Source organism: Cydia splendana, chromosome Z (genome assembly GCF_910591565.1).
Source record: "Cydia splendana chromosome Z, ilCydSple1.2, whole genome shotgun sequence".
NCBI classification, from domain to species: Eukaryota; Metazoa; Arthropoda; class Insecta; order Lepidoptera; family Tortricidae; genus Cydia; species Cydia splendana.
Genome location: NC_085987.1, coordinates 39379324 through 39406216, shown reverse-complemented (window position 1 = coordinate 39406216; position 26893 = coordinate 39379324). Strand labels below are relative to the sequence as shown.

The window sequence follows — 26893 nt, the reverse complement described above, 5'->3', positions numbered from 1 at the left end:
ACATTATCCAAAGGTGAGATTGGTGGTTCAGGCGTTGTAATTAACTATTTAGGTATTTGTTGGAAAGTCGTAGAAAGGCGATTTTTTAATTAAAAATAGGTACACCATACGCCAAAGATACGTACACATTTATGCCTTATTATAAAGGAGGGTGTAAAAGTATAAACAAACCTATATTGGACGGTAACCGCTCTAGCATCATCCCCTGTCTTTTTGGTAAGTACGTACTTATATAAACGTTGGTTTAAGAGCCCTATCCTAATACATTGTTGCAAAGAAAAAAGTGAGACATGTATTAAAATATAAAAAATCATTTATTTACAAACAAGATATATACAGTGGTATTACTTAAAAGAAATTAATAACTAGATTAAATCTAAAATAGGCCCTTGAGGCATTGTACCAAGGATGCTGGCGGCATTTCCTCGCTGTATGACGTGTATTTAGATTATTTGCCTGGTTTCAACATAATAATTTGTAGTTACATCTGTATTTATTTGGAGTAGCATACTGTAGCATATAGGAACCTATCGGAATAGCCAAGACTCAATATCTGAATAGAGGCGGGTTTAAATTTCTGTGAGCACCTGGGTCACTCCGATGTGTGGTAACTCTACCTGATACGTATAATTGTACAGTAAACATGGGATTCTGACATATTCACAAACAATTGAAATATGTAATAGATTAGATCCTGATTTACAATAAGTAGGTACTTTTTTAGTTTGCACATCTATTTCACGCTGCTTACCTATTCACAATGTCTAAAAATATATCTGAATGAAACCCGATGGAACAGTTTGACCTGGAGTGACTGTTGGCACGCTTTGTGAAAGTTTTTATGAGCGCGTTTGTTTATTCCCATGTAGATCACGACGAGACAGTTTTCGTCGGCAGTTAAAAACAATAGTCAAGGAAAAAATTATGACTTAGAAGCAAGATATTTATGAAAGAAAAATATTCGAAAAACTACCAATGAACTTACTACCTATATTACAATAAAAAAGGTTAAGTTAATAATACAGTTAGTGCATATTTGAACCCAATGTACGATACATTTAAAGTTGAAATTGTAACTTGACGTTTTTTAGATGAGGTTTTACGATTTCGAACGATTATGGTATTCAAGCGAGTCACAGAATGGTGTCGAATTGTAATTGTCCTCAAACTGTGTTTACACTTCGGCGGCAGTCGGCGTCTATTGTGACGGAGGTGAAGTCACGACCTTAACCCCCTCGCCGGTTTCAGATTCTCGGAAAAACCTAAAAACCTAAGCCAATCCAGTGTTAATTAACCTTTACTGAGACAAGCGACAAGCGTATCGCTCCACCGACTCCGTTATCTGATCCATCGTAAAAATTAATTACGTACACATGTTCATAAATATCTAAACTGTTAGCATTTACGGCTAACGTTCGCCGTCCGTTCACGCGAACACTACGAATTTGTTTGGTAGAAAAGGCATTTTTAGTAGAAAGATGTTGTCGCTTAAGCCGTTGTTTACACTGAGACTAATATTTCTACACGCACTCCGTTGCACGTAATTAGTAAGGCAAAAACTCAACATGTCAACCACTAGTTTTATTTAGTGTCTGTTTTTATGCTTCCTGCCGCGTGAGACGCCTGGGCTCACCCATGTATTCCAAAAATCCAGAATTGTCTTAAATTGCTTGTTATTAATGATGATAGATGTCTTGGCGCCAGCCCTGAGACTTTTTGTATTTTATAATAGTCTTAAAACGGTCATAATAGGGTTGCTATTTGCTGAATCTCAACCAGAAATCTCCTGAAACGATTGATCAGATGTTGATACAGGAGCTATGGATACGCAAATAGTGGCATGATTTTTAGTTTCGAGCATGTTTTAAGAAGATGTATTACGTATTGTAGATATTAATAACATACTTACTTTGCAAAGCAATGTCAGTTGGTTCTGTTTTTTGGGAAGAATTGAAGTACATATTTCCGGAACCGAGAAGTTTAAAGAAACACATATATCCACAGTGTCGCTTTCTGTATGGGTCAAACGAAGTCCAATGATATTTAGAGGACAAGAGGCATGTTCACCTTCAGCAAAAATTCATGGTGTTACCACCATGCTAACCTGAAATTCAATAAATGACACTTGCTTGTTTAAAAAAACATTTATCGAAAATTTTGAACTACTTTTTTTTTTTTAAATATGTATGGTTTTCCAAGTAGGTATGTAAAACAAATGTAAGTGGATTATAAGAAATATTAAAAGTTTACTATTTTAATTTAGATACTTGTAATCATCTTTTTAACGCCCTAAAACTAGACTAGGTCTTGGAAAAATATAATGGGTTATTTATAAAGTTCCTATATTCTAATAAATGTAACGTTTGTTTTATGGTTACGGGTATTTTGTTACTTTTGTATTTAGTGTTTAGGCTTGTAGGCGATTAACTAAACGGTACAATACTTTAATTTATTTTCCTTTCGTTTCTTAAACGTTTTTAAATAGAAAATTCAAGAATCGACTCTACCTAGCATTCAAAAATTGAACCACTGACTACATCAACTTTTATTTCCGTGATTTGTAATATTCAGTAGACTTAAAATGCACAATTCTCTGAATCGTAGAAGTAAGTAGATACATTATATCTATATGCCTCATTCTTGTTTGCCTGGTGGAAAATAATTCAGAGCCAACTTAATGTAGAGCCTCAGTAACAGGTATAACTTGGATTTATACTCTGGCAAGTATACTGGTGTGCCGTCGGAAAGTTGAAAAATTTTGGAAGCTTCTTATATTTTAGCATATATAGCTATCTATATATGCTATGGATCAAAATTTTCTGTTTCTAAAAAGAAAGTTTCCTTGATTTCCTATGAAAATTTCGAGTACTTGTCCAACTTTTTTGAAAGTTTCGCAACTTGCACGTCTGAAGACCAGTGCCATACCATGGCACCCGGTTCATCATTTTCTCGCGCAATATTTAAGAGTTCAAACTTGTAACTCACGGTTGTAATACTTGATCCCTATCAACTGCCCCTGCATATGGCAGTATAGTCGCCATACAAAGAAAGCAGCGTTTTCATCTGGGAGTAATCTTCATACAGTAACAGCAGTTAGCATGTTGACTTTTTCTTATACAACACATCTATTTCAACTCTTAATGTCAGCTCTTTAAATGGCGTTGCAGTTTTGAGCAAAGGTTTTGAGCACAATATTAAGGACACAAGTACCGTACAGTTTTAGGAGCACGAGATAGTAACTGTGACAGTTCATAGTATGTACTAGTCTCCGCTATCACTTTTAAATTCAGCATACGAATTACAATTGCAATGTTTTGATGTTCAATGCACTGAAAAGACATGTACATGTTTTACGAAACGGCATGTTCCTTTGAATATGTTTGTGAATAGTACTCGTGTTAACCATGTCACCATGTCACTACTTTGTCATTAGTGTCATCACTTTGTTGTACATAAAAACATGTAATTTTATGTCACGATGTACATTGTAGATACATATAACACGTATTCACAAGCCACCTTAAGCTAAGAACAAACTCAAGCATATGTACCTAAGCATTTGTCAATTTTTTTTGCAAGGAAATTATTGCTCTTCGGCGGACGTATACGAGTATTTCTTTCAAAAAATGACCCGTGACGTTATGGTTAATTTAGAGTTTTATTTTATGAGAAATATGGGCATAATTATCGTCCACATCATTTAGTCACCTTGAATGATTCGAATTTGCCTCATAACTATTTTCTTTCGTTTCTTATTAAATTCTAATATAATTGTAAGCATATAATTAGGTACACAAACGGGCCTACCGCGATATAATTTCATTGTTTTTACCTTTAAATTATATCGCGGTAGACTCGTTTGTGTAATTAAATATTTGTACAAAACGCGAGAGTTTAGTGTTATAGATTGTAAGCTTCGTTTAACCTGTAGAAAATTAAATGACGTTATGTACGTAGGTACATAACTTTTTTTTTCAGATATCAATTTAATAATTTCTACCTAATTATTATTTTATTGATAAAAAATTAAAACCAACGATCAATTTCAAACGCATTACGCCCTTGAATGTTAAATGTTATGCTTTTGCCCTAGCACGTTTGCACACTAAGATAAAGAATGCTAAATGCATCCTAATTGGTAATTGGTCGACGAGGCAAATTTTTCGTAAGTGGAACACTGCGAACACACTTGACTGTACCTCGTGTACTAGTGCAAGATAATTACGATTGTCTAGTAAGCACTCACACCACTAAACGGTTTGCGGCTGGGGCTTATCCGGCTTTCCAGTTGATAAGAGACCACTGAGTGGACCTGAAAGGTAGGCTTGGTGCAGAATGCACGTTTCCGAGCCATCCAACAGTCAATGGCTCGATACCGACGCCGCCACCGAGCTAATATCTAGGTAGGTACAGTTACCGTCAAAAGTAGCGTGTAGCTAAGCTTCCTAAATTCGTTAATCTCTCTTTATGTAGAACAATTAGACTGTGACAGATACTTTTTAATTTTTAACGACAACTATTATATACATAGATGTATCCTTATTTGGAAAAGTATTTAATTCCAGGGTGGCAGATATTTTTGGCATTTCGTTTCCGCTACTGTTTATTCTGACTATACTACGAGTATTAATTAGTGATTTTTTGTAATAGAGAGGTAGTCTAAGAAAAAAAAACGTGTCCCCAGGTTTGACAGACGACCCAGATGGCGCTGTACTGCGCCATTATGTTTCGTGGTCACTGAATTGTCAAACGTCAACTTTTGAGTAGAGTTACCGCATATTGTATTAAAATTTACACAATAAAGTGCTATAATCGTAACTACCAACTCGTAGCCCCACACTTAAATATACGCAATTCAGTATAAAAGCTACACACTTAGAAATATCGCTTTATTACCAACCTAAACTATTTCGGCCCAATTCGATCACGTGTAGAAATACCTAGGTAAAAATATCCGTGACGCGTTCTGTCTCAGTTGATGTGGAAATCGATGATGCCCGACATTCTTTAAGGGGCCCACTGATTAACAGTCCGCCGGGCGGTATCGGCCTGCCAGTTGTTCGGAACTGGCTAAAAATTTTGTTCTCACTGACAGGCCGATACCGTCCGGCGGACTGTTAATCAGTGGGCCCCTTTACAATTTGGTCTTGTGTAAATTTCATTCAATAACGTGACGTGACGTACGCGTTTGCGTTAAGTGTCATTTTGTATGGGATTTCGAGTTTGCAAAACGTCCCGCTTGGCGCGCTGTTCAAAATCCCATACAAAAATATACATAACGCAAACGCGAACGCGCGTCACGCTACCGAATGAAATTTACACTAAAGTCGGACCGTGAAAAGTCTGCAGCGATTTTGATAGCCCACGCAATGCAAGTGTCATTTTAAACGTCAAATTTCTATGAAATTATGACGTATAAATAACACTTACACTGTGTGGGCTATCAAATCCGCTGCATACTTTTCTTGGTGCGACTCTAGGCATTCTGACAACTACCCAACCTGTCTTTGTATGTACCTTAAGTAAGAATACCGACCTATGAAGAGTTTGAACGTCGTGCCTTAGGTAACTTTACGGGTCACAGAGCAACTTAGTGGGTCCTTGGTCCTCCGCCTCCGTCATATTATTCTGTTCACTCTAAGGTAATGTTTACCAAAACGCGTGATTTTTTTGCAAGGGTTACCAACTTCTCAATTTCTCGATTTTACAGTGACCACACCACTTTTTTGTACATTATTTGAATGAGGCAACACATTACTCCGAAACATAGAATTAAATCCACAACAATAAAGCGGTTATTTATATTTCATTAACCGAGCTCTCTTCCTTAAAAGTAATTATCTTGTAATTTCAGACCCTAATAAAGACATTGAATTGGGTTATAAAACTCTAATCAAACATTAATAAAAGGTAAAGATAAAGAAACCGATAAAAAGGGTTCGTCAATTGAACTGACAGGCAATCATCACTTTTTTTGTATGTAAATGAGGTTCGTAGGCCAATATCACCTGTTGGGTAAGGGGTGAGGTGCGTTGGTGTGAGGAAGGGTCAAATCAAAACCGGGAATCTTTAAAATCATTTATTTAATACTTTAAAAAACTTTTATACCTTTATAATTCTGAAATTGTCTATGTCGTCTTCGTGACTGAAATTTACGAGTATCAGTTAGTAATTCGCCTGTAGATATTAAAAAAAACATCAATGCAAACAATCAATTTTTATAATGTTTTTATTTGTGTGGAAAGTTGATTTCGATAGGTATGTATGTACATTACGAGTACATACCTAATACACCAACCTTAAAGAAAAACTTATTTTGTTTAGACAAAAGCGTGAGTACTTAAAACCGAATTTTCCTTAGCGAATGTGTTCGATAACTTTGAACGTGCCCGCACCTATTCACTCGCCCCGTTTATCGAATATCGACTCTACTTCATAGAGTTCAGAGTTCATTGTAGAGTGGAGGGTATTGGTTAGGGGTTGAAGTTCCGAAATTAGCGGTTGCATGAACTAATCCAACGAAATGGTGTTTGAGATGTAGGTACGTTATATACGTAGGTACTTATATCCAAGTAGATAGGTAGGTAGATAGTTACTCTCTTATTGATTGATTGGAAAGGTAGGGTTAGTACTTCGAGCTCTATCGTTAAAATTAAGGAATAAAAAGGTTTAGAAACACCGTTGAAATAATTATGGAGGTTATTAAACCTCAAGAAAATAACTACGATTTTTTTATTAAGGTGTGGGTTGGTTGAATTTTGGTATCATTTATCTATCTACTTTTGTTTTTGTTTTTTTTTAGTAGGTATTAATAGTATTAAAATAGAACCTACAAGTTATTTAAAAATAAACTAATTTAACCACAACAGAAGCCTCTGGGCTAACCTAACCTAAATAAATGTTTAAAGAGCTGCTCTATATTGCTAATTTATAATTAATTGCTTTAATACTATTAATTTTTTGCTGGAATGGACAGACCTAAATAATTACTAGGTTTTCATATTTTATTACGTTAGAAAAGTAGAAACCCATCTAGCAATAACCTAAATAGAATATTTATAAATAGTGAACGACTCTACTATTTTTGTTGTTTTAGTTTAGTGTATTATACCTACAGTATACGTACAGAATTAGGTATTATTGTGTTCGCGCAATCCTCAACTTATTTTGGTACATATTGTATTGCATTGTATGTAAGTACAAGAGGTAAAACTGCCAATAGAATTACATTCGAAAACGATTATAGATTTATTTATCCCGGGGGTGGTCGAGCGCGTAAATCTGACGAGGCGCGGCATAATGAAACAACTTGTCCTCGGTCAGGCCATTTTTTGCCACTAGAGATTTGTTTGCTCGGACTACACCGGCTCGGCCTGTCTGCCCGAGACCCATAAACATGTTCCCGTCGAGCCTATACTAACGCTTTTTTCCCCCGCCCCACCCGGACGTGGGTGGCGCCTCCGAATAGGCGGTACTTTCAAAGTAGAGGGGATAAAACCCACCAATGGGCTTTACAATTTCCGTTCGGCGTTTCGAAAGGGATAGAAAACTCGCATCGCTATTGGAGGGTTAAGTGAAACTCCGCCCATGAGGAGGGGTCTGATTGGTGGTGTCCTTCGGCGGAGGGGCGTAGCGGGTCGGGCGCGCGCCAGTCTGTGTCGAGATCCGAGCGCGCGCGCAAGTATAAGGCCGCTCGCACACGAACAGCGAAGCGATGGCGACGCAACGCGCAGCCGCGGCGCAAACAACCTGTGATACGTTTACTTAATTATTTTTCAATATTTTTAGGAATACGTTCGTGTTATTAAGACTTTGAGAGACAGTGTTTTGTGAATCCGCCCATATGATCGTCCCGATGGCAGCGTACGCACAGTTTGGCTACTCATACCCGCCCGCCTCGCAGGTTAGTCTCATTACCACCTACCTAGAACCTAATTTATGATCTTCTTAGCTCCGGCATACGCTTATCTGGTGCAGAATGAACCTATTTTTAATAGGAAAAGTCAATAATCAACAGGCAGATAGTCTTGATGCGGTGTAATATTTACTCAAAAGTTTAATAGCATAATACAGGTGTTGTCATTTTTAAAATAAAACGGACATAATGATCCTACTTAGAACGCATAGTCTTGCTGGAAAGAATGCATAATCTTGTTGGAAAAAAAATGTAGTACCTATTCGTACCTAATTGTTATCTAATGGTTTTCAGTTCATGTAAGAAAACGCGTACACATAATAGGTACGTATATTATGTATCTACTTCATTTTCCTTAGAGTCCACCTATTTATATTTACAAAATTTCTTTCTATTGACATTTTTCACTCAATTGCTAAAAGGTTACCTAATTGGAATACATTTCTTATAGGGGATTCTTCTTTGTAATACATTGCAACTTATATTATGAATAACATATACACAACCTGTTTTGAGAAAAAAAAATGTTTGTAAACAATGGTTAGGTATTATACAGTGATAGATTATTTATATATATAAAAACCGTGTTTGAAGACAGTTGAAATTTTCACAGATGATGTATTTCTGTTGCGGCTATAACAAAAAATACTAAAAACAAAATAAAATAAATATTTAAGTGGGGCTCCCATACAACAAACGTGATTCTTTTTGCCGTTTTTGCGTAATGGTACGGAACCCTTCGTGCGCGAGTCCAACTCGAACTTGGCCGGTTTTTTATTAATACCAAGCAATAATTTTAGGTAAGGATCCTAAAGTTCTCTGGTAGAGATTGCTTCATTGTGCCTGCCGTTTAATTTCTTATTTGTTTATTTATTTATATCCTTAAGAAATATGTAGGTACCACTATTATGTTTTATAAAGTGTGAAATAAATAACTTGTATTGTATCTTAAGGTGAAGTAGAAAAATACAGTCGATTTTCCTGAATAGTAACATAATATATTACCTAATAACTTGAAGGATGTTGTTTTTTGGGGTGTTGTATTGGTATTCGTTAGGATAATATCATTATACCTCTATATAGGCCTATTTTATTGGCTAAAGGAGTTGGTAAGTACCTAATCTAGGTTTTAAAAATGTCTTTTATTTAAACTTGTTTTATTAGTTAACATAATAATATCAATCTATATGATATATATAGATTTATATTAATTATATATTAATATATTCAATCTATATATCTGTAATTTATATTATCAATAAAATACGAGTATGAGTATGAGTAACAGCATATATTTTGTATGATCATTTATATGATAGCCTAATTGCGGGTTTAAGTTTATAAAATAAAATATTCCTAATACATAACGACAAATATAAACCCATCATTACAATAAATATAAAGTAAAAAAAACTTTAAACACACAAATGGATTAACCAATTTTGATAAAACGTCTAAAAGCCACCACAATACAATCCCCATCCAATCTGTTCACCCGTTTAAGAGCTACAGAGCCACAGACAAACACACATAGCGGTTAAATTTATAACACCTCTGTTTTTGCGTCGGAGGTTAAAAAGGAACATTAGTATTGAACTTAATTAAGTTATAACCTGTAATACCATAGCCATATACCATATAATGTCATATACGAAAGAAAAAGTGACTATATTTACTACATTTATAATCAGCTTGCACACCATATTTGTATTACTTATTAGTGAATATTAAGGTTTTACGGCAAAAAATATTTCTTATTGCGGCAGTCTTGTTTTCAATTTGGCCGTCATTTAATTTTGTCATATTAACAAATAACACACAAGAAATTAATTGATATAAACAAGTACCTAAGTAAATATAATCCTTACTTGAGATGATAGAGAGATTTGGTAAAGATACGCCATCACTAAAAAGATTTTGGCTCAACAGGCGCCAAATCACTTGCCAACCCCTGCTAGTTAAATGGAATGTCGCCTTTCTACGTTTCCGACGGCGCAAAGTAGGGTAGGTTAAATAATTGTCATAAATTACGTGCATATTGTCTTCATTTATGATAATTGCTAATCTGTAATTATAAAGGAAACAAAAGGCACGTACAGTTAGTAGCTAAGCGGATGAGGAGGTCAAAATAATCAATAGGTACTTACACGCTCAGAATCCCTTAACAATAAAGTTGTAATCTGATCATTTTGGACCCTCGCCCGCGCAGATACCTCTGCTACTGATTGTACTAGAGGTAAATTAAAACTGAAAACGTCTAAAAATGCAACATTCACTAGTTAATTAGCAACACTGCCGTTAAGCCTAGAAGTATATGACGCTGAACCGCGGTTAGGGACAAAAATATGTCATTTTTTGTTCCTGTTTAGACGGCTATAATCGTTGAAATCCGATGCTCGCATAGACGGAGATGCCTATCGAAGGCAGATGGCGCCTGTACACCATCAGATAACGCGCAGGTAGACAAATAGCTAAACATTAAACTTAGCTAGCCATTATACGTTTTACTGTGACACATCTTTAATCTTAACGGATATTTCGGTCGCCAATCGCAAAAACATAACTTTGAAATGTCTATAAAAAACGTTAATGTGATTTTTCCCGTTCGTGAAGACTGCGGAAAAATATAGATAGGTTTGTAATGGTCAGACACCATCGACGACCGACTTCCCATCCAATAAAAAATATTTTTTCGTCCTTTACCGGTCAATATAAATAATCATACCTAAGTATGCAGCGACCTTTAACTGGTTTCCCTTAGGAAAGCACTTCTATTACAAATTTCAAACGTTACTATAAATTACGTTCTTAACAATATCGGTCCGTTGCATTTGAAATAGGTACCTATTTCAAATTGCAAATTAGGTTGGTACATTACATTATCACAATTACACCATAACAATATAATATTTACATATATACATATACCATACTTATGTACTACTTATGACCTAAATAAATTACCTCAGAAAGAAGGTTGACCTCAGAAAATGTAATATTCTTCCTATTGTCTGAGTACCCAATTCAAAAGATAACACTCATAACGTTTGATATAAGTAGGTAGTATTTTTTTCTTTAGATACGTTGACGTAAATACAACTGGAAGACAAAACAATTACCTTAAAACACACATATCTCAGGAGCGGAAGTACCTTCCCTGTTGGATTAGATATGATGGGCTGATGGCCACCATCAGGTTTGCAGTTTCTAAAATAAAATAAAACTTATACGTACAGGCATAACCATCATAACATAACAGTTACAAACGTTTCCCATCGTCGGCCATTTTTAGGTGTAAAGTGTTTTTATTTTATTTATTATTTTGCACCCACCAGTCACTCAATCTCTGATTGGGAAAAATAATAAGAAGGTACGCTAGAATAATGAAAAACCTTCGTAATAAATATTTTAAATGTAAAAGAAAATAATACAATAGGTTTTTAAAGACATAATTTCATAGTACGATAAAAGATGAGTGTTAACATATTAATAAATGTTAAATTTTTACTGAGCGACTAATTATATTTTTTCGTATCCCTAGATATAATTAGGTTAATTAAAACAGCCTTGCGAGTGCCAAATGTATTTTTTTATCAGAGAACTAACATAATTCTTCTGTTTTTTCAGGGACGAATTTTGGAATGCAAGCTAATAAATGTTTTCCACAATTCTCTTGTATTTTTAATCTTCACCCTTAATTAATGAATAAAATAATAATTATTTGTGTAGGTAGCATAAATATGCTAACCAGATTACATTAGACATTCACAACAAGTTTAAAAAAAATCTGTTAAGAAAACTAGTAAAGATCATGTCAGAGAGGTTAGAAAAATGGTTTACACCGTCAGATTTTTCACCATATACCTGTCCACACTACCTTAGGGTTGAAACGAAAAATACACATCCTACTTTACGAAATGTAGCAATATTTTAGAAATTTAGAAAGAGGCCAACGGAACCATTGAATGAACGAAGTAACATGTAGGTAGGTGCACCCATAGATAAATGATATTGTGGAGACAAGAATTCTACATTTTACTTAAATGCACTGGTAGTTTAATGTGTATGATGTAACGAGCCTCTCTTTAGACTTTAATAACTTATTGAATGTTTTGCCACTTTGACAGTGTGATATACCAATTTACAATATTCTAGTACATAATAAGGGACTGACAGATTGACATGATACCTATAAGGGTTTTTTGTTGACAACGGAACCATAAGGTCACAAGCGGAATTGAGAATCACAAATCATTTTACATACGTAGTTAGAAAGTTTATTTTATCAATAATACTCCTTATAGTTATGCTGCAATGCAATAGTGCTGTTCTATTTTGTAACAATAAAACTATGTAGGTATGCAAATAGGTAATACATACATTTAAATATAATATAATAAAATATGGGTACCGATTCTAATGAATGAACATTGAACGCACGTAAATACAACACTTTAAAAATACCTACCTAATGTATACAAGTACAACTTATGAAGCAAACTACTTCTAAAAAACATATTACACTACTAGAATACACAAACATACACACACTTTACAGAATAAAAAAAAAAATAATAATTTAGCCTATATACGTCCCACTGTTGGGCACAGGCCTCCTCTCATGCGCGAGAGGGCTTGGGCTATAGACCCCACGCCAGCCCAATGCGGATTGGGGACTTCACATACATCTTTGAATTTCTTCGCAGATGTATGCAGGTTTCCTCACGATGTTTTCCTTCACCGAAAAGCTAGTGGTAAATATCAAATTATATTACGTACATAAGTTCCGAAAAACTCATTGGTACGAGCCAGGATTTGATCCCGCGACCTCCGGATTGAAAGTCGGACGTCATATCCACTCGGCCACCACCGCTCCACAAACAGAATAATGTATTATTAAAATTGTCTAATGAATTCATCAATTATTAATGAATTGTTAAATACATGCGGCATATTGTTCTGATCTGTCAATACTGCTGAAGTGCATATAAAATCACAGGACAGAAAAACTCGCGCACGAAGTGATCCTTAGTTACACTCTTAACTGACCTGGGGGCCTAGCCACGGTGACAATAGTTGATGGAAAACGCTAATCGAAACTTTAATAATGTTTAACTGTCTACTTAGTACGGGTTATTAGATCAGCTCGCTGACATACCTACAGACGAACAAATTGACTGACTGTAAAGGCTTTTGATATAGAATATCGATATTTGATAGGTATTAATATTATTTTGATATAGGCTTTTGAGATAATAGTACCTAACGTTCACAAACCAGTGCAGGGTAGCTACATTTAACGGTAGGTACGTTTTATGGTATCTTGCATTCTACAACAATTAAGTTCCTTCCTGTAATTTAACACATGAAATTCGCCCCGTACATTTAAGCAACTTTTTAAGTAGGCAACACCGGTGCTGTCTTAGTAACTTTTGAATTACCCGTATCAGTGTCTTTGACGGTCTTCGAAAAATGCGATAAATTATGTGTCTTAAAATCAAGATAGTTAAAGATAACAGTCCTTATTTGTCGAGGCATAGGGTTTAGTAGCTTAAAAATCACCGTACCAATAATAAATATTTCAAACACTTGGAATATTTGTTATCAATCATTCATTATCGCCAAACGTACATATTCGTTGTTACCTGCCATATGGTTACTTATTCCCATAATATGGGAATAAGTAACCATATGGCATATTATGCTAACATTATGACATTAAAAAACCGGCCGAGTACGAGTCGGAGTCGCGTACGAATGGTTCCATACCATTACGCAAAAAACGGCAAAAAATCTACACTAAAATATTTATTTTATTTTGTTTTTAGTATTTGTTGTTATAGCGGCAATAGAAATACATCTGTGAAAATTTCAACTGTCTAACAATCACGGTTCTTGAGTTACAGCCTGGTGACAGACAGACAGACAGACGGATGGACAGCGGAGTCTTAGTAAGTAGTCCCGTTTATACCTTTTGTGTACTGAACCCTATAAAGTATAAGAACAAATTCTATGTAATTATTACCATTTTTGAAATAAATTAAAATAAAATATAGCCAAGTACTATGATATTATGTTGTAAATTGTGTACGTGAAATTGATTTATAATTTCTCAGCTGTAGTGTTTTCAAAGTAACTTTTGATAAATGCAAACACGTTGGAAATTTTATTTAGGTATGAAGATTTTTCCAGAGAGACAAGACCGTTATTTAATTATTGAAAGAAACTAGATTGAAATAAGGGTTCATGTCCCGATCTATTATATGATATGTACAAGACTTGTATTATAAGTATGTGATAGATATCTGGACCTACTTCATAATTTGTAATATAGTAGTAGTAAAATACTTTATTGTACAAACATCTAATCAAAACAGGAAAAATAACATTCGTCATTAGTACAAAGGCGAACTATAAACTTGAAAAGTATTATCATATTCTAATTTCGGTGGGTAATAACATATTTTTACTTTTCAAATATGTAAGTAGTACAGTGGCATTATATCATTACTTCAACTTTCTATGACTGTTCTCCGAAGAAATCAAGACTTTTCACAAAATTAGCGGTCATTTAAAAATTGCATTACTAAATAAACATTTAGAAGGTTTATCTATCAAAGCTAACCAGGTACCTACTCACACATATATCTGAATAGCTTTGACAATTTAGGGTTAACGCCCTTATTATACAGGTTAATTTTCAGATATTTTAGAGTATCCTGTACTTGAGCGTTTCTTTTATTTTTTGTAATTTTTATATATTGTGACATTTTTTGCCACTTTTGTGTTATTTCTGCTCAGAATCACGAGCTCTTTCGATCCTAATGGGATAAAAAAATATCACAGCGTTTTTTTCCTATTGTGTTACCATTTCCCCATATAGGTACCTACTTTGTATGGCGGTAACAAAAAGGAAAGTTTGAAAAATGTATGGAAATTTTAGGACACTTTTTTTCTCCTATAAGGACGAATAACACAAAAGTGGCAAAAAAGGTCACAATTAGGGATGTGCCGACTAGTCGCCGACTAGTCGGGAAAGCCGACTATCCGGCCACATTTGTAGTCGGCGATTAGTCGGCGACTAGTCGGCAAAAATGGCCGATTAGTCGGCACTTTATTAGTGAAAGAAAAACAGAAAAAAAAGAAATCAACAGTAAATATTTACCATATGTTTTATGTCTATTTTACTAAAATACCTATTCAGGGTGCATACGAAAACTTTTGTTCATAAAATTGTACCGTTTGATCGTTACCTTATGTTGGTGCGCTGGTGTTTTCCTCTACAGGTCGATCTTAACTGATTCTCGTGTAATTTCGTGTGCAAGTTCTATAGTTAAATCATTATATTATTATTTAGTTTATTTTTAATGGTGGAGCCATGGGGAACTATTAATGTTATTGAAAAATTTAGAGACTTAGACAGGGCACGTTGCTCGTAAAGACGCTGACCACAGGAGATAGGTTCTTAACTGGCGACTACGTACGGGAAATAGAGCCTTGGAAATACTCCTACAAGCTGTAGGTACGGACGGTCTGCTCAGGATCGCAAAATAAAAGAAAGACAGAAATTTAACGAGGATTCTTGTAAATAGGTCTTTGAACCTGTAAAAAACACCTTTTAGCCAAGTCAATATGATGAATAGCACAACTAAAGGAGCAAAACTATTGTTTTTCACCTAAACTTTTACAAAACTAATGATCTGGCCGACTAGTCGGCCGACTAATCGGCCATTCGAGCGCCGATTAGTCGGCTAGTCGGCCGAATCAATAGTCGGTACATCACTAGTCACAATATATAAAAATGGCAAAAAATAAAAGAAACGCTCACTTATACTATAAAAAGACCTTCCATTCTATTGTATTTTGAATCTGTATTTTACATTTCAAAATTGCATTTGTTTTGTGAAGTTTTGATTTGTTGGCTGCTATAGGTAATATTTTTCACATAACTTGGGTACGGTGACAATTGTCATCTCTATACAATTTATAACCTTAAAGCGCAAAAATGTATTGAGATCAGCACACCTGTCACTGTACCCAAGCTATGTGACTATAGAATATATAGTACTTAAGTATAGATCATTTTCAATCCCATCAATGGAGTTGGCCGGTCGAAGTATTTAACAGATGGCGCCAGCATTGCTTGCCCTGTCAATCTCTAGAATTGTGTCAAATTTATGTTGTTTTTTTTTTATAATTTTATGGCCTATATGCCAGCCCTTTAAGCCAAACCCTATAGAACAAAACTACTTTTTCTAGTTTTATTCTATGAGATTGAGCCATGATGGCGCCATCTATGTAAACTTTTGACAGTTGCCAACCCCATTCGAACGATGCGTTCGTATTCACCCCGAGAGAGATGTTTGCCTATTTTCGTTTCTGCATCGGTTCAGTTCGAGCCGTGGGTCGTATTACGCAGTTAAAGTGCAACTTGACGTCAGCCCTGCCACGGCTGGTTGCGATCAGTCAATTAGACGGAAAATTACAGTGCACCAGGACAACGGGCGCCATTGTTCCAATTCCAATTTTACACTTGTACGTAGGGTTACCTGAAACGAAATTCTCATGGCCTATAATATTTTTCAAACTCAAGGACTTTTTCAAGGGTGACACCAGCCATCTCCATATAATTTATAACCTAAAATAAAACGCCAAATCTCGAAAAATTTTATTGAAATGACATGTGTCATCCTACCCTTCGTGTTTAAAAAATATTATATCAATCCCTGATTTTTGAACGTAACAGTATTCCCGATACACCTAACGTAATAACTGTTTTGTCTGTACACCTAAGTATTATTTTATCACTTGCATGGTATAATAATATACTCCGCCTGGTACTCTATTCCGAGATTCGCGTATGACCTAACTGACACGGGCCTACGTCATCATGCTGTTTACAGGTTCTCAAACTTTAAAATGTGGGAGAATTTTAACCAACGGTGAAAATTATTTTAACGGCATTAATTTTAAGTTATTCATGTAGAAACATAGTAAAATAAAACAAATCTAATGTATTAAATTAAACTTTATTTATCTATACAAGACAAACGTTTGAAAAACGAATTCACAGTTACACATTAATTACCAAACTTACGACGTGAAAAGTTTGGAAAACACTGCGACTGCTGACACTGAGCGAGAAGGAAATAACAATTAACACGCGTTCGACAAGGATGACGGTCAGGGCATGAAGTTATCTAGATCCGAATTGTCAAATGTGACAGCGCTATCCTGTGTTGCCAGTAATGTAAACAGAATTACCCGAACGTGTGAAATTTCTTTCGTGAATCGGAAGATATTGCTAACGAATAATTAAAAATGACGTGTTATTGTAAAATTTAAGATAAAATACATTTATATGAAAATTATAAAATTATAAAGAAATATTTTAACTTATTAACCATAGGTATAATGTACCCATGTAACATGTTATGTTGAAATAAAGTGGCAATGTTATTGTGACGTAGGCCCGTGTCACTCTGGGAAGAGAAGATCATGTTTTATTAGACCATGATCACTTAAATTTATTCTTATTATATTATATTATACTTGTATATACTTATATCGATAAACTAAAAGCACTTTTATTATAAATAATTAAATACATTATCTAAAGCTGTTTCAAACCTTTAGTTTAAATTTATATTCTAGCAAGCCAACTTTCTTTAAGTAAAAAAAGGCGCGAAATTCAAAATTTGTATGGGAAGATTCCTTCGTGGATTTTTTTTAATTTGCCGCCTTTTACTACTGACAAAAAGTTGGCTTACCAAAGTATTTAACTTATTACTTTAAGTATTATCGCTGACTCCCTAATGTAAATTTCATCCGATAGCGTGACGTGATGTACGCGATTGCGTTAAGTCTAATTTTGGATGGGATTTTGAACAGCGCGCCAAGCGGGACGTATTGGAAACTCAAAATCCCATACAAAATGAGACTTGACGCAAACGCGTACGTCACGTCACACTGTCGAATGAAATGTACAGTAGGGGTACAGATTATTCCAGGAAAATCTTGACGTCTGGTACGAGTAACCCTAACGCACGTCAATAAAGTTGAGGCCGTCATGCGTCGATCAACGTGATAATTTGGCCGATCACCACGTGCGTGATTAAGTTACCTATTTCATTATACTTTTATGCCATTTTTACTAACGTCAATTTGTAGTTAAAAGTCGTTTTTATTGTTTAGAAATATAGATCTTCATCCGTTTTAGCTCTTGGAGTACATACTAAAGATAAATTAAATAATACTTCCCTCTGTATGACGCGATTGATTTGCGTTAGAAAATAGTGTTTTAGATGCATATTTACAAGATTGATGTGCATATAACACCTTACAGGGATTCAAATCCAGCTTCGCCTGATTTTCAGGAACTATTAAGACCCTCGCTGAAGCTTCAGCTTTAGTACTTAGTAATTTAAAAGAATTTTATTTTATTTCATACTCGTATTAGGTAATAATGGTAAGAATATTGTGTATCTTTCGAAACTTCCTACATTTTAGCGAATGATTCGTGAGATATACGATAAGTTAACAGTTTGAAATATTCAGCTATAATTATGAGTTACAACGTATCATTAATTGCTCGGTAATTAGCAGGATTTCTCTATTGAAAAATCAAATTATAAGAAACTTAAACTAAACATATCAAATGGTTGGTAGTTATATTACTAAAAAGCATGTGGTGAACATTACAGTAGTCCTTTTACGCGCATTGAAATGTGACTCAAAACTGAATATTACGCATGAGTTTCACCCCATAACAGTTCCAGCATGAGCCATCAAAAACTAACCAAAACCATAAACCGCTGCGGCGAACTCATTATCATGAATTCATCCGAATATCGTGCAAACGGCAACGTTGTGTGTAAAGTGGGCCCATTTATCTGCAAATCCAGTGGGAGGTCACGGCAAAAGTCCACAGCAAAAGCCCGGGCCGGTAGCACAATTTAATTGAGTCCTGCGACCTCATAATCCGAGTCGCCGGTGCCCGCTAAATGTTATTTATACGTCCGCCACAGCCGCCAGCCCGCCGGTACCCGGTAGCGGCCTACCCGGCACCCCCCGACCTTCCACGCGTCGCCGCTTTTACTGTTTTTCTCCGTGCCCACTCTAACCCGGCAGTTAATTTGCAGTCCGATTATTGCTATTGGCTTTATGCTTGTTATTAAACTTGTCGATAATTTAACATGGAGCACGGCTTCTAAATTGCCGTGTTTCGCTCGATTAGCTCGCGTAGCCGCAGATTGAGTTAGTGGCGATTATTCGTCGCCTTTCCATTCGATTGTCAAACCATGTACGCGACGCACACGGAGCCTTCGGGACTTCATATTCGAGTGAGTTTATTTTACTTCAACACGTGACTTAGTTGCGCTATTATACACATAGGTACCTATCTGAAAAAGGTGAGTGTTCCTTCGTCACACCATCGTAAGCATTTAATTTGAACGTCATTTCTCGCGTTCTACAATAAAACACGTACATTCTTTGTTTTTCTGGAGAAGAATCTAGTAAATCGAGTCGTCGAGCTGCGTAATTGTTTTTAATACAATTCAACTATCGATTTCTCCACATCAGATCGGTCAGGAATTTATTATCTAGTAAAGCTCAAGGTTTAATGTTACCAGTTAACGCGATATGACTGTCATTTGCACCTAATTTGGAAGGGAAACTTAAAAAATTAAGACTCCTTCGCAATCTCAATTGCGACATTAACCGAGGCATCGCAATTTCATGGGATGAGATGGTAATTAAATGTAACTGCTGGTGACGTTTTTTATCAGTTGACTTTATTAATAACCTAGGTACTGTCGCTATTAACATACTTTAACGATCGGTCGGTTTGGAGCGTTGCAGAATTAATGCCCGATGCTGCGATTGTGCCGTGCGACCATAAATGAAGTTGCCCAGTCAGTATAAACTACTGGGAATTCGGCCATTGGAATTATCGGTGCAATCCGAGAGATAATTGAATGGACGCGTTAAATAACAATTAATTGCGGGCGCGATGGATATTTAGCGAAACGAAACGTAATATCTAGCTGTAGTTGAAATAGGTCATACATCATTGTCGCGTCGGTGGGATACTTTGTCGGCGCGACGGGTCCCAAGGCGCGACCGTGTCGCCGCTGTGTCGCGCCCGTCACGCGTCACGTCGCGTCGTGAGTATCGATCCGACGTGACATGACGCGGTGCGATCGATCCCGTCTCGTCCTCGTGCCGTGCCGCACGCACCTGATTACAATGTTAAACGACCCCATTTGGCTTTATATGTAAATGATGAACTATGTGATTATACCTAGGTACGTGATTTTGTAAGCTACGCATTGCTCACGACTGTGTTGCTCCGTGTATAGTTCAAGTATTTTCTGACATCTAAAATGGGTTTCAATGGGTTTTAGCATATCGAAAAATAAGGATGGATAATGTTTTGGCTCGTTCTCCCGCAAATACAGTTCTGTAGTAGCATTACTTGTCGTTAACTTGTTAGATTCGTCTCAACAATCATGGAAGTGGCAATAATAGTATCTACCTGTCTCTTAGTTGTAAAATTTAAACAGCCTGAGATCGTTAAACAAAATATTACCTATCTGAAATATGCTGATTTAGGCGTTTATGAAAACTGAATTAATGTCAAGAAAGGTACCTATTGGTTGCGTGCGCTCGCTCAGTCTAAAGCACAATCCTATGTATGCGAGCGCGACGCAGACATATTTACTTATACTTACCTATTGACTTAGTTATGTTCCTATTGAATTTTAGTTTCTGAATACCTACCCCACTCCCGGTTAGGATCGATCAGCTCGGCTCGCATCTCCGTGTCCCGTCTAGCACGCAAACGTCTCAAGTACGGTCGGCAATGTGAACTGATCATTAACACCCAACATTACACAACTGTGAAATACGTGTTTTCTATACCTCTATATTAGTCTACATTGCTCGCTTAATTCATTTTTATAGTTCCGTGCCCGAAGTATGCCACAGGGACTTTAATGTTAGAACGTTAGAAGTAAACTTATACCTATAAACAGTATAAACCTTTGACAATAACAGCAAATAATAAAATAAACTCTATAAATCGTAATTGTTTGAGACTTAAAATTAGTAGATATAAAAATACCTAACTAAAATGTAGGTCAAAAATAATTTACATAATGGTGAAGGAAAAAGTCTGACTGTCAAGGCGAAATTCAGGAAAGAAAAGATTGCTCTAACGATTAAAACTAGTTCGTAAATAAATTATGATGATGGTGACATTGGATGGCGTAAATTCAAGAATTAACTTAGGTATATCTAAACTTTTTTTAAAGAACATATACTTAAAGAACTTAAATTTTTTGCATTATTTAAGTAGAATTGATCCTACTTTTTTAAAGGGTTAGAATCAATACCTAAACACAATTAAGTTGATATGGTAATTATTCTTTAAAATGAATAAGTATATTCATTTTTACCATAAATCTTCTTACACAAAAATAATAAAAACAATGCGCAGAAGGTACAGTCTGAATATAAAAGTAAGCAAAACACAAATCAGAGTCATTATACGAAAACAGAAACAGAGAACCAGGAGAAGTACATTAATGAGGACACAAACTTTACATACTTTTCTTAAATAAATTGTCACAGTGGCTAGAAATGAGAAGTTTGTTTTGTGCGTAAATGAAGGTTTAATTTGTTCTTAATGTAAACTTAAGTATTTTTACATCATGAATATCATGATCTACGTCTAGGTACTTAGTAGCTTTCCATCCATTGGTTTCGTTGTTGACCACACTAATACATAATCTTCTTGCTTTCTCACGTGACCAACTACAGTCCTCTGAAAAAAAATTTTACCTAGTAGTCCGATCATTAATAGGTACCTACTATATTGATAAAAATTATATACCTACCTAGGGTTTTGTATTTCATCATCCTCAACTTTGTACTATATAAAGATAGGGATGAATGTGGACCCGCCCTTTCAGTCGGTCCCTGGCACAGTCTTCAGCATGCCTCTCTTGGTCATATTCGGCCATCAACTGGTGTCAATCCATTTCTGCTGACGCTACGCAGAGCCACGTCGGCGTCGCAACGGCGTGGGCCGTGACGCGAGACAATCCTGTGTTTCGAGCACAAGGACTAAAGTACTCACACTTTCTTTTTGCCCTATAAAACTGTGAAAGCCTGAAGCAATAGAGTTTAACATCGAAACAAAAACAGTTATGTGTTACTAATGGGTAGGATACCTATGGCTCAGTCTGCGTCATGTCCTGAATCGGAAGCGGGAAACACATATTGGAATACACACACTTACTTTTGCGGAATATGAACATTTTAAGAGGCACCAGCATCACGCCTTAGTGCTCCCATATAGATTGAAGGTTAAGACGAAAGTGGAGGACCCGCGCGAAATCGCCTTTTCATACAAAAGTAGTCCTCATTTTCTTCTCAGGATATTAACATTATTGAAAATATTGTAAACCTAGCTCTAGAAAATTTGGCTCAATGCCCTCTTCAAATGAAAAGAAACGCTGTTATAAACTCTCATTTCCTTATTCCTGCTCCGTGAGTGTAGGAGTGTTGAAGTGTTTCCATTTCTTCGCAGAATAATAGCTTAGGATGGTAAATAAGGTGACAGCTGCCGCGTCAAGACAGCAGCAGTAATACCGCAACAGTAATGCGGCTGCAGTTGCCAACCAAATGTCATATTTAGTGTTCTCTTTATAAATACTGTTGACCTATATCTATATTCCGAACAAGCATAGGTAGTTTCGCATGTGCTTAAAAAATGTAGGAAATTTCATGTCTTGGCGGGAAATTTAGGAAAAGCAAAATACAATAATGATTGAATTGTTTCTTTCTGGCAATTTTCATCAATTTCTGATTTGAAATATCAACTTTTAAATATGTACCTTTGATAAATTGCACTGCAAGATACTCTTAGTTCTTATCGTTTTCAAGTAAAAGTGCATTTAATCTTATATCGACGGTCAATAGTAAATAGACTCAATGATTTATAGCTCAGCCTAGAGCCTAAATGGTTCACGCAGATCGAAAACTGCAAATTCACGACGCTATAAACGAACTTGGATTTGTTTCTAGTGGTGTCGCTGTCTTTTATTACTCTGTTAACGTAGTACCATCCGATGCGTCTAAGCTAAAACATATCTTATTAACCGTGGCGCTTATGTCACGAGTTACCTTTATTTGTATTAAAGGAGTGGTAAGAACGTCATAAGCGCCGGTATCGTGGAAGTCCTATTTGGTTTGAATGTGGGTTCGTGAAGACGACAAGGATTTATATTTATGATAGGTGTAATAACGCCGACGGAAACCTGACGATGGAACCTCCCTTTGTGTATTCAAGAATGATCTTGATGCATTAACACTTGTTTAATGTGGAGGGAATCCGGTCAAAATTAATGTTTCTTATACAGTCAGACACAAGAGTCAATAGAGCTTTAATCGGTAAACGCACACATTTTTTGGCAACGATGCCTTCGCTACCGTTCACGCGTGGGTCGTGTACATTATCAGAATTTTATCAACATACAAATTTATCTAAACCACAGTTTACGAGAAGTCGTTAATCTAGGATAATGTATCTATGTAATAAGTAATAAATGGTACTAGGTACTTATATTAATATTAATTAGCCCAGCAGTGGGACACACTAACAGGCTACCTAAATAAAATAAAAAACTAATCTTAAAGAGAACAGGTTTAAAAAAAAATAGGTAATTGTATGATTGATCGCTCGTCAACGAAACGTTGCTTTATAGGTACACGGTAACTACAACACAAGTCGATTTTATTTAAATTTTGATATACATATGTAATTTCCATATCCATATGTGACGTCCCATGGGTAAAGGTACCTTATGGCGGTTGGCGCTTACGCTATTATTAACGCCGCTCCAATATTATTGCGGCGCTATGCGACGTAAGCGCCAGCCGCCATAAGGTACCTTTTGTCGTGGAACATCACATATTGTTTTAAATTTGAATTCCATTGCAATTCTGTACATCTGTCGCACTAAGGATAAGTGCATTAACTAACGGCCCGATTCGGGAAATGAATTAGAGATTAACGAGATACGATATAGTAAAGATATGTGACGCTCCACGGCAAAAGGTACCTTATGGCGGCTGGCACCGCGATTCGGGAAATGAATTAGAGATTCACTAGATATGAAATAGTAAAGATAATTATCTTTACTATATCGTATCTAGTTAATCTCTAATTCATTTCCCGAATCGCGCCGTAATTTTAATTACCTACTCCAATTCTATAATACCTACCTATATATACATGATCTTGGCAAGATCAAGTTAAACAATTTTTTTTTTAGTACTTCGGTGGCAAACAAGCATACGACCCGCCTGATTGTTAGCAGTCTTCGTAGCCTATGAACGCCTGCAACTCCAAAGGTGTTACATGCGCGTTGCCTACCCTCGCACCCACGTTGAGCTCTCTGGCAACCTGCGGCACCGACGGAACACAACACTAAAATAAAAATAATTAAAGAATAATTAATAATTGAATTATATTATTTACAAATTAATTATTGCACTTATGCTTAGTGAGTGCGGCAGACATATCTATTACTTAGGGCGCTTTATAAGTTATTACCTATACCGCAAGTTTTTTAATGGCAGATTAGCATTAATTAACGTTTGATGTGACATGAAGAAATGGTGTGAATCATGAATCAATATGTTAGAGTAAAACCGACATTACGATCATGTTCCGCATAATTGAAGTTAAATAAGCAAGCGAGTTGCCGCCTCGGCCTGACTAAATTAATACACGACTCCCGTTCGTCAAGCCAAAAGAGAGCAAGAGTGGCGTTTACTGCCCAATCATTATAATGATCGGTTATCGATTTGTATGGCGTGCCTCTCTAAAGGACCAAAATTTGTGCGCCCGATTACCTGCCCGCGGCGGCTCCGTAATCTATGCCTACCGTCGTCACGATATCATCGACTTATCTCGTTCCCTCTTATAATTTTGGAAAATTCATATAATAACATCTGATAACAATCTAATTATTATAATGTCCTCTTTAACATATCCCGTTGGAAGCGAAATTGGAGCGGCTGGTTTTCGAGCCGGGATAATGCCTTTGCTAATGCAATGGAAATTATGAGATCATCTTTATGCCTTTAACTGTGCTTTTAAAATAAACACATTACTACGCCTTTACTGTCCGCTGGTCGGTTTTATGATGGCGCATTCCGACTCTGGAACGGGCTTTATATTCAAATGCGGATACCAAATTACAGGTAGCTAATGTTTTTCAATTACGATCTCCAAGTTTTAATTCAGGTTTGCGAGTATTTTTTACGGACTAAAGTGGCAATTACACTGGCGCTGATAATGCCTATCTAATAAGAATCGGAATTTCTTGATTGTTTCCAACTGCGATGTTGAAATAAGGAGTAATAAAAATAGAACGTAATATAAAATTGATGGTGTGATTTAGACCGAGTTGTATCTGTCTATAGATCGCACTATGACAGTGGACGGGGAGTTAGGCAAGGGGACGGCGGCCGTTGTCCGAAACTCATCAAATATTGATATCGGACTGAAAGCGTACAGACTGTACCTGTGATGTAGCGAGCCATCCAATTCGAAAGATTTACCTACTAGACGAATACCAAATGAGACCACGCCCTCGGCAGTGGCTGTGCAAAGAAAACAGCTCGTAGCTTCGGCTTCGACAAGTGTTACTTTACTATCTCTATAGTTATTGAGTTATGAACGTTATACAATGTTAATAGGTTCTATTCAATTTTAAAGGACGTTATGGGGAATTGATATTGATATATAATCAACCTAGGCGTTTTTGCAATTCACTGTTGCAAGTAGAATATAAATTATAAAGTTAAATTTGGTACGTTTCAACACATTTTGTTTCAGATTTTCTAATCAAAAATACATAACAATACAAATAATACAATCTCTTCCCGTACCTACATATATGTAGGTACACATTTGTATTTTACCTACCTATCGCCTAATTTATTCGACAACGTTATCAAACAAGGAATTAAATAACCTCACACTTTCAATCAAATAAATAAAATCAGTAGGTACAAACATAGGTACGTCGTTGCACAAGAGTTCAACACGATTCACGAGTAGGTACAATGTTTTTCTCAATAGGTATACCTTTTCTTCTTTTTACCGAAATACCTTTTCCGATCGAAACTTATGAGCACGTTATCACAAAGCAAACAAAATCTGCCCTTCCTGTCCACATGACAAAGTGCTTCGCCTTGCGTTGATTAAAGGCCCCAAAAGTCTGCAGGGACGAAAGCTGACACTCACTTTTCCAACAGAAATATCTTCACCAACCCCATTTCAAACTATCCTCCCACATAAAACATTATTAATCCTCACGAAGAGCCCCTCTCTTTGCTGAACACTCTTCATTTGACAGATTGGTCTGAATTACTAAAGCTTTTTTTTTTAATTTAAGGGCAATAGAAATCGCAGGATTCGTTACGAAGTGTTTGCACTGTCATCTAACTGGGATAGCTTTACGTCCAAGTAGTTTTTATTAGAAGTTTTGTTGACCTAGGCGGCGGAGCGAGCGCCCCTTGGTACACATTGATATAATATCGCTTATATTTGATTTGATCAACCCTCAGCACTGTTGGTTACAGATGCTTTGTTATTGTTATAGATTTCCTCTCAGTTTGATTGCTCTTTAATAGATATTATTGCGCAGTGGTGCTTGCGATCGGTTGCTATTCGATAAAATGTAATGCAGTTTTCATTATAAAATATGTACGCTAGACATCGCGTGTTATAATCTACGTTATCTGACGTCTAATCGCTTAACGCAGTTGAGTGTAAAGAACATTTTCTCACATAGCTTGAGACAGCATTAATGTGAATGCCTGGTAAAAAGCGAAAACAACATTTTTTGCTTTCCTATAGTTACCCTAAGTACCATCGTACCGTATCACATGTCATTA

The 26893-nt window shown here is 36.1% G+C and overlaps 1 protein-coding gene across 4 annotated transcripts in view; it reads left to right on the top strand.

Moving 5' to 3' along the window:
• LOC134804075 (homeobox protein araucan-like) overlaps positions 1 to 26893 on the top strand; it is a 116419-nt gene that overhangs the window by 41197 nt on the left and 48329 nt on the right. The window contains exon 1 of one of the 4 annotated variants that reach the window (XM_063776977.1): positions 7604 to 7903. The exons of 2 other annotated variants lie outside the window; for them this stretch is intronic. In XM_063776977.1, coding sequence (XP_063633047.1) covers positions 7844 to 7903 — 60 coding nt within the window. In that variant the 5' untranslated portion in view covers positions 7604 to 7843. Of the gene's footprint in view, positions 1 to 7603; positions 7904 to 19200; positions 19258 to 26893 lie in introns of those variants that run through there. One more of the 4 variants, XM_063776980.1, reaches the window with a different exon arrangement.